Here is a 9,584-nt window from a genome sequence, read left to right as displayed (position 1 = left end):
AAAGTTGCAGGACGGTAGCTCTCGAGGACTGGACTAAACAAATCAGCCTGATAGATTGATTGAACTGAACCATTTTTAGACATGGCTACCTTGCTGCTTTTATTCTCAATTTGAGCTGCAAAGCTCTTGATAAAATTTTACTTCCCTGTACCGAAAGTTATATTTGTATTTTCCTTCTAGATACATTAACCTCAGAAAGTCCTACCTCCTGACATTCAAAGCAACACTTCACCACACAGAGCTGTGATGAAGCTCGAGCCATCAGGCGGGTTTGAGTCCCGGCCTGCTGACCTTTGTCTTCCCTCTCTCTCATTACCCACTTCCCTGTCTGAGCACTTCAAATAAAGGACACTAGAGCCAAAAATAATATGTCGGTTTTATTTGTGCCATGTGGCGTGAGCGCATGTATTCAGTTAAAAATAACTGTAATTTAGATGTTTATAATCAACATGACACTTATTCAGTGTTGAACAACAAGCAATTTGAGAAATACTTTTCCTGATTTACATTCACAGCTTTCATGCTTCTTATCAGCAGTTTGCACTGCTAACTAAAAAGTTAATTTGTTTATTCCCACAATATGTCAATGGCGCATGTACTAAGACATAATGCCTTCCACTCAGCAGCATCCAGTGGGTCATTTCACTGCTGCCTGTGGTTTATACTCCTGTGAAGTGATTCTCTGGAACAGGCTTTTCTTTCATGGTTTCATTTTCAGTTATTGAGTTTTGCCCAACTGACTGTGGTCAGAAAGCAGCAGGACATTCGTAAATTTTAAACTGTTTACCTTAGAACTACAAACTGAACTACGGGTTAACCACTACTGTCATGAAGTGCGGGTGTGAGGTGGTGAGGCAGAGGCAGCGGACCCAGGTATGATGAATGACGAATTTTAATTGAAGAAAACTTAGTCCAAACAACGAACAGCAGGTACATGGAAACACTGACGACGAAGAAGCTAACATTGACGAGGACCCGACCAGGAACAAGGAAGACAGGTGGAGTTAAATACACGGGAGGGTAATCACAGAACGAGACACACCTGGGAACAATCAAGGGGAGGACAGGACAACGAAGAGACTCAAGGACACAAAACACTCTAAATGAACACAGAAAACACAGATCCTGACAACTACAGAACCTTCCACGGTACCACAGTCACGAATTCACACCACCGAACTTTTGGAACAAGACCTTTATTAGCGTTTTTCATAACATATATGGACAATTCACATTCAACATTACATAACATAAAACTTTGACCTTTTTCCCATCAGAAGTACTTTTCCTGATTTGTCCACTTTTCTTCTGTCGCGGCCTTCTATGATCCAAAACCCAAAATTTCAAACAAAGGCCGTTGGTGGTAACAGGTGGTTTGATTTGCACGCACTTCCCACTTGATTGTTTTGTAAAAATGTACATGATTTATTTATTGCAAAAATAGAGACAAAATAATTACAAAAAATGTCTTGCAACATAGTCGGAAACAAAAATTAATCTCAATTTGACATTTGAAGCTCTAAAATGTGGTAAAATAAATAATTTATAAAACCTCCTGTCAACACACCAGACATTTACCAAACAACAAACCTCCACCAAGCACCCGGTGTTCTTAATTACTCAAATTAATGGGAGGGTCTAACAATTAGCAACGCAATCTAAACAATCCCAAATCTAAAAATTAATTACAAATTTTGGTTCTAAACTATCTTAAATATATTCTAACTACCCAAAGAAGAAAACTAAATTGGTGGAAATTACAATTCGATAAATTTAGCATAAATGGAAAACAACATCTTCCATTTGTGCTTTCTGCAGTCTCAAACGATGTCAATTTTTCCATAATGCAGATTTCTTCTATTATTCCGGTCCATTGTTCATGGCAAGGGGGCCCACCGGTCCTCTTTTCCTCGTAATAGCTTTCTTGAGTTCATGCTCCTTTGCAAGTCAAGTTCATTCACAGGGGAAGTGGGCTCCCCACATCAGAATCCTCCCCACCAAACCTGACACTTGACACACAATGGAGTCAAACTAATTATTTTTCTGGCAACTTTAAAGGCAGACTTAACCATCCTGAGTGTGTACACATGCATGTAGAAACATAAAACCTACCCATAGAGGTGAAAAATAGAAAGAAAAACTATTTGGCAATCCACACATCTCGTATTTTACTGACATTGTAGTGGATCAGATTACAACCATAAACCCGTAATGACTTATTAGAAATGGCCTAATGAAGGTTTTCCTGACAGTTTTATGTATCAGTTTCCATTTTGTGGCTAATTTGATCCAGAGACTTGAAAAATATAATGCAGACATCAAATCAGAGTCCCAGATGACTGTTTAGCTCTTCTTTCACTTTATTTTTATTTTACCCCATATGTACTTCAATATGGAACCAGTTCCTTCATCTCCCTTTTTCTTTATTTCCTCTAGCTTTTGGGCCTTCTCTGTGTCTCCATTTTCTTTCATCTTATCAATCAAGAAGTCCAAGTGGACAAATGTGGACACAGAATTAACTTTGAGAGCAATCTGCTCCAGATTGACAACATGTTGGAAGCTCTCTTCAAGCAAATTAGATTTCTCTGCTTTCAGGTCTGTGATTTCACTCTTAATACTTTCTAAAAAGTTCAAATGTCTTTGTATTTTTGATCTTTTCCTTATGTCTTCCATATTCCTCTGAACTTTCCTCGTTTTTGTCACATATCTCCACTTTCCTTTCACGTGAGTAGCTACGGGACATTTTAAAGAGCAAACAGTGCAGCGGCCATCTTTCATCACCTCGCAGTCTTTGGGGAGTTTAGTACACCCCGAATAGTGACAGTTTTCCTCACAGACAGTACAGCAGACTGCTCCTTTAATTAAAGTCATCAACCACATCTCTCCTTCAATTTCTTCTTTTTCTTTGTATGCTTCATGAATTTCTACAGCAAACTTCTCATTCTTCTGCTTCTTTTCTTCATGTATCTCCAGAGCTTCTTTAATCTGTTTAATTTCTGCCTCTTTCAGCTCAGACAGACGGATTCTTTCCTCCAGGTTCTGGATGCAGGCGGACAATCTGATCCGTTCATTGAGAACATCTAAAGTCATGTCTAGTTTTTGAGGTGCAGTTTTTTCCAGAAAGGCAGTAAAGCCACTCAGACCTTTCATTGCTATTTTGTCAGCACTTTCAAGAAACTCTCCCTCCGTCCGTTCTTTATATCGGCAGTTATTGAAAAGGAAGTAAACAGGTTGCTCCTTCTCATCTCTGGCACATTTAATCTTGGCAGCATTGAGAGCTTGAAGCAAGTCCTTTGGTCTTCTTCCATTGGAGTGAGTGACCAGAGCTACAATGTTTTTCTCAATGTCTTTTCCAAACTGAGACATCACTGAATCAAAGATGTACTTCAGTCGGTCACTCAGACGATTCACGCTCGACTTCACCACCAGACCCACCGCATGAAGTTCGTGAATACCATTTTCTGATCGAAACAATTCAAATAATCTTTCACTGACAATGACATCATGTTCAATCCCTCTAGTGTCTCCATATCCAGGAGTATCGATGATGGTCAGAGAGAAGGGCAGAGTTTTACCTTCAAAACCAAAGAGCTGGTACACAATCACATCTGATGTCTGGCTTTCTGTCTGACTTCTGTTCTCATCTTCTATGATCTGAAACCAGACTTTATCTTCAAATGTCACTCCCATGGCGTAGTTGACCAGGGCGTTTATCAGAGTAGATTTCCCTGCTCCTGTTTCACCAACAAGCAGGATGGTTTTATTTGGCTTGTTCTGTTTTTTCTTACCAAAGGTCACTCTGGTCAGGGTCTCAGCAGTCTCTTTTCTTGTTTTAAGCTGGTAGATAACCAGAGTTTCTGAGCTGATGACATCACTGTTAGAGATTATATGTTGTATGGATGTGCTGTCAACCCTGTACAAAAAACACAGAAATTAAGGTTAGCTTTCTGAGATAAAGATATTAATTTGATGGAAAACATTCAGAGATAAATCTTCAGTCTTGCCTTTTCCCAACTTTTACATTTTAACATGTTGGTAATGGAAAGAAAAAGACTCGTGCTAAAGTAATTAAAACTAAACAAATAGACAATTTTACAAACTAAAGTTAAAATGCCATGTAATCCTAGAGTCAGTTAAAACCCAAATCTCTCTAAAACATCAGCCAGAATCAGAAAATAAAGCAAGATGCATCTAAGATATTGATCTTAGATGCTTTATATATTCTTTTATGGAAGATATAAAGTCCTGCTCTATTTCTAAGGTGATATGTGTGAAGTGTTGAAATATGCTGATGAACTTTGGATTGAGGAAATCCACCAAATACAGTTAAAAACCGTCAGCTGATCCAAAATGCTGACGGTTTCATCAGCAAGAGTTCTGATGAAAATTATAAACAGAGATCATATTTTTCATATTTTAGCTTCCCTTCATGGCTCCCTGTTAAACCCAGATTATAAACTCAGATTCTCCTCCTCACATATGAAGACTTTGATCATTACTTCAATCAGAGATCTGGTTGGTCCAGATGTTCCCAACAGAGTAAATTTATTGCCATCCAGATCAAATGATTGACTAAGCAAATTATTTTTCCAAAGCTCTCATCCAAAAACAACAACTTCTGTCTTGTCCAAATTCAACGGAACAAAGTTTAGTCATCCAGATTTTAATGTCCTCTAGATATGCCTGTAATCTACCTAAGGGATTGGATTAGACAGCAAACAGACACAAGTGTTTTTTGTTACTAATGGGATTGACTGGAAATGTTTAACGTTAACAATAACCTACAATTAAACATGCTTTTCAGACAATAGAACATTTTTACATGTTAAAAAGCTAAAATGTGAGCACTAATCTTAACCATGCTGTTTTCTGTTAACAGACAGTAAGGATCTTGTGAAGGATAAAGCTGCTCAGTTAAACATGTTCTGAAATAAAATCTTAATAAATGTTGGCTGGACCTACTTGCATCCGATGACTGATTTGGCTCCTCCATCCATCTGGCTGTCTATCATTTCTAATTTATGGACCTTCTCTGTGTTTCCGTCATCCTTTATCTTCTTGATCAGGAAGTCCAAATTGATGTATGTGGAAACTGAATTCACTTTGAGGAGAGTTGGATCCAATCTGATGGCACATTGATACGACTTTTCTATCCAAGTTCCCTTCTTTCTGTTCAGTTGTTCCATTTCCTGTACTAGAGCTTCTGTAAGTTTTGTCTCCTTTGTGTCTGAATTACTCTTGAAATATCTTTGTTTTAATTCCTCCTTGGTTCTCTGAACTTTTCTTGTCTTGGTCACATACCTCCAGTTGCCTTTAACATGTTTTGATGCAGAACATCTCCCAGAACAAATGGTGCAGGATGTTAAATGCATGACCTCACACTCTTCAGGGCTCAGGGCCATCGTACATCCAGGATAGTGGCAGTTCTCCTCACAGACGGTGCAGCAGACAGCTGATTTAAAGAATGACGTCTCACCTTCAATAAGTTCTTTATCTTTGTAGGCTTCGTCTACCTCCACAATTAATTTCTTGTTAAACTTCGCCTCTTCTTTGTGTTTCTTCATAGCTTCTTGAATCTGTTTGATTTCTTTCTGTTTCAGTTCAGTTAGTTTGATTTTCTCTTGCAGGTTTTGGATGGAGGCTGTCAGTCTGATGAATGAGTTAAAGCTGACTGTTACCTGCAGCTGCTGAGCTGAGACCTTTTGAAGAAAAGCTGTGAACTGGCTCATTCCCCTCTCTGTCAGTCTCCATGCTTCTTCCAGATCTGTGCTAGTTTTCTCTGTCCGGGCCTCATACTGACGATTATTGAATATGAAGTAAGGACATTGACTTCCTCCAGCCTGAAGACCCTTGAGAGAAATGCTAGGTGTTGTTCTATCTGAGTGAGTAACGAGTGCCACTGTGTTTTTCTCCAAGCTTTTTCCAAACAGAGACATCACTGAATCAGAGACGTATGACAGTTGGTCACTCATTTTCGTTTCTGTTGCTTTCATCACCACACCAACCGCATGAACCTCTTGGATCCCGTCTTCTAACCGAAACAAATCAAACAATTTTTGATTAATGATGACATCATGTCGAAGTCCATCTGTGTCTCTATAACCAGGCGTGTCAACGATGGTGAGAGAGTAGGGCAAAGTTTTATTCTTAGAATCAAAGATCTCATACATGATGACATCTGATGTTGGACTTTGACCTCCATCTTCTATGATCTGATACCAGACCTTATCCTGCCACTTCACTCCCATGGTGTAGTTGAACAGAGCGTTGATCAGAGCAGACTTTCCTGCTCCTTTTTCACCAACAAGTAAAATGGTTTTATTTGGTTTGTTCAGTTGTTTTCTACCAACGGTGACTCTGGTCACTGTCCCAAAGTTAGTTTTTGTGGTTTCCTTCTGGTAGATGGCAGGACATCCTGAGCGGTTTGGTGCCCTGTGGAATTAGACTTTGCTTAGAAACATATATTGCATGTATTGAACATTGTCAGTAGGTTCGTTTTTCTGACAAACAATTTTTTTCATTGATTTTAAAAATAAAAATAATAATAAATCTGTTATCCTCAGAGTTATTTATTCCTTACTTAACTCCCTCAGAACATTTGGAGACCTCCAGCTTTCCCAACTGCACCAGAGGTCGCCACAGACCCATCTGCTCACCTTTGGCTTATTTTTCATGATGTCACTTCCTCTAATCCAGAGAAATTATTGGATGAGTTGGGCTGAGTTGGAGGATTTTTGTTGTTTCCTTGTGTTCAACCATGCTCCACACTCCTTTCCATCTGATAAAGCCAAGATCTCTTATATCCTGGGTTTAACTGGTAAGGCTTGGTAAGGCCAAAGACCCCTTTCAGAAATACCCAGTTTTTGACTGCTCCTTTCAGGAGTTCGTACAGAAATTTCATTCTATATCTGATGGAGACACAAACAAGTCTGCTCTTGGCAGCTGGTTGTGGAAGATCTTACAAGGTCAGAAGATCCAACAAGGTAATGTTGGGGAGTGAAAAAGCGGCTCATAAACAAACCATGTCATCAGACTGGACTCTGTTTACGTCTGCTTTATTTGGGCCAACATTGGAGGGTTCTGGGTGCGCCTTAACTGTAACACGATGTGTTGCCAATGTGTTACAGTGGCAACACATTCACTGGTTGCCACTGTAAATGTGTGGGTTAATCCAGAGGGTCCCCTGTAGATGCAGGAATACGGATGGAGAAAAACTCCTCTGATTTACCCCTTTGATTTTCATTACCTGCAACCCTGGTCTTTCATCAAAATGAATATTGGATGGTCAGCGCCTTCTCCAGATCACTCATAAAGCAAATACCATCGATCAATACCATTGATCTATTCTGCTTTCAAACCAGTAGTGCCACTTTGTTCACTAAATTAGACCTTTGCGGTGTCTATCACCTTGTCCGCATCCAACAATAGGATGAGTGAAAGACGACCGTCTAGAACGCCATCGGCCATTTTGAATATTCAGTAATTTTTCATTGCAGGCCCTGTAGAGTGGAGTTCAGCTGCTACAGGTCTCTTCTTACCAGACACAACACTCACTTTAATGGGAGCAATGGAACTAATGGTGTCTGATATCTTACAATGGAAATTTTCTACTGACTCGCATAAAAGGCATAAATAAGATATAAATATTTTAAGTATAATTTCAATGTAAATTTTTAAAATATATAAATATGATTAATTTTGTTCCTATCTAGTAGAATGTAGCTGTGTAGGTTAGTGGTACTCACCTTCTGTCCATTGTGCAGCCTGCAGTGGAAACCAGCTACGGTCTCTCAGATGTTTAGGAACCTGGATAATAAGTAAAAACATGAAACCAAAGTTTTCCAGGTTAATGGAGAATGAAATGACCATTTTTAATTCTCATGTTGACACAGAATATCAACAGTATGTCCACTAAATTTGTTTAAAGTCATAGATTGATTTGTGTATCAAGGTTGAGTTCTTATCTTCAGGCTCCTACAGAACATTTAACTTCCTGTGTGCCTCATATGTAACAGTCAGTTAATCAACCGAACAGGCCCTATGTTCAGATCTTGGTCTGAGGCTTAAAATGTTGTAGCCTCTTCCCTTAGAAGAATGTACTGGCTTATATTAGATTTGGTAATGAAGACCTACATGATTCAGAGAGAGAAGGCTTATGAAGGGTCTCCGGTTAGTTGACACCACAATCAGGCTGTCATTAATAAAACCTGACATGTTTGCAGAAAGAGTCATGCTAAGGATGACCAGAGGGGCAACATCCTCAAAGTCAAACACTGTGGAGGAAATATATAGCTTTTCTATATTGCATCCATTATCTGAACACCTTAATGGAGTGGTGAGGGGGACTGGCGTCCGGTTACAGGTGTGGTCACCCTGTACAGGTCGCTGGGGTCTTTACTCTTCAGGTGTGACAGGCAGTTCTGCAGGAAGACGTGCCAGTTGTTAAGGAAGAACTGCATGTTTTATAGTTTAGAACAAAACAGTTTGTTTCTTTTTTAATCTTTCAACATTGTCAATGTTTGAGTAAATTGTCTATTTTAAATGAAAACTTTCCACTCTTGTATTGTTTTTAATATTTATTTACATTTTAAAACATGACAAGATTAAAAGATAGAGCATAACTGCTGTTTTCCAGCTTCTTGTTTTGCAGAACAAGAAAATACACAAAAATCAGACATCAGATTAATAAACAACACAGTTAGCCTCATTGGAACAGCAGCATTAGCCTGTGTACTGCTGACAGTGGGAAGTAGCAGTGTTGAGCTAATCTTTATATGTGTGGAATATCATTTCATTGGTGGCTATTGTTATGCTGAGGCAGGTCTTTGTCCTTGTGCTTTGGACTGAGTATGTATTAAATTGTATTTAATCGCACAGAGAAAAGCTTGTAGCCAAACTTTTAATCATTAATCATGTTTGGATGCAAAACTATTAAAGTGTTAAACCTGGAAATACAGTTTGGAGGACAAAATCAAATGAAATCTAAAAATGTATGTTTAAACTGCAAGCAATACCAAGAGGAGAAGAAATGTGTGAATGACATAAGCAAATATATTTCAAAGAAAATGTCCATGCTGCAACATAACAATGTACTTTGAAATATGTGACGTAAAGCCATACCTCTGAGATCAGGAAGGTTTCTGCAGTTGATCTCCATGGCAGTTTTATATGAAGAATCTGAAGATGGAGACAGAAACACATCAGCATGTTTTCTTTCTGAAAGAAATGATCTCTAGATGATCAGGACTCTCTTGGTGTTTGAGTTTAACCATCCATTATATCAGAAAACTGGTGTGACATTATTTAGGAGTTTAAAATGATCTTTTGAAGAGGATATTTGTTGCGCTCTTACCTGTGATGGGGATTAGCCAGGAAGAGCAAAGATGGGCTGAACTACCAGCCTTTATACTGCAGTGGAGGAGGAGCAACCGGTCACATGATCTCACACAAACGGCTTGATCTTAAAAATGCCTGACTGAAAAACAGCTCAGGACAGAAAAGGCTCAGATTTAACTCATGTTCCAGAAGGTAAAGTTTTAATTTAAAAGGAAAATGAAAGAGAAAACATATTGCTTATTTAAAAC

At 38.8% G+C, this 9,584-nt stretch overlaps 1 protein-coding gene across 2 annotated transcripts; it reads right to left on the bottom strand.

The window, feature by feature from the left end:
• Positions 1 to 1,177: 1,177 nt before the first annotated feature.
• LOC102228493 lies at positions 1,178 to 9,331 on the bottom strand. Of its 2 annotated transcripts, XM_023338328.1 has the most exons (5): positions 9,121 to 9,330; positions 8,324 to 8,420; positions 7,746 to 7,806; positions 4,963 to 6,432; positions 1,178 to 3,913 (listed from the first exon to the last, which is right to left on the bottom strand). In XM_023338328.1, the coding sequence occupies exons 3-5, from the start codon at positions 7,754 to 7,756 to the stop codon at positions 2,356 to 2,358; spliced, it is 3,039 nt and encodes a 1,012-aa protein (XP_023194096.1). In that variant the 5' UTR covers positions 7,757 to 7,806; positions 8,324 to 8,420; positions 9,121 to 9,330; the 3' UTR covers positions 1,178 to 2,355. The 2 variants fall into 2 exon arrangements, with proteins under 2 accessions (XP_023194096.1, XP_023194097.1); XM_023338329.1 differs by lacking the exon at positions 8,324 to 8,420 and having other exon boundaries at positions 9,121 to 9,331.
• Positions 9,332 to 9,584: the final 253 nt, after the last annotated feature.

Source organism: Xiphophorus maculatus, chromosome 8 (genome assembly GCF_002775205.1).
Source record: "Xiphophorus maculatus strain JP 163 A chromosome 8, X_maculatus-5.0-male, whole genome shotgun sequence".
In the NCBI taxonomy this organism is placed as follows: Eukaryota; Metazoa; Chordata; class Actinopteri; order Cyprinodontiformes; family Poeciliidae; genus Xiphophorus; species Xiphophorus maculatus.
Note: the sequence above shows the minus strand (reverse complement) of the source record. Positions and strands in the feature narration are given on the sequence as shown.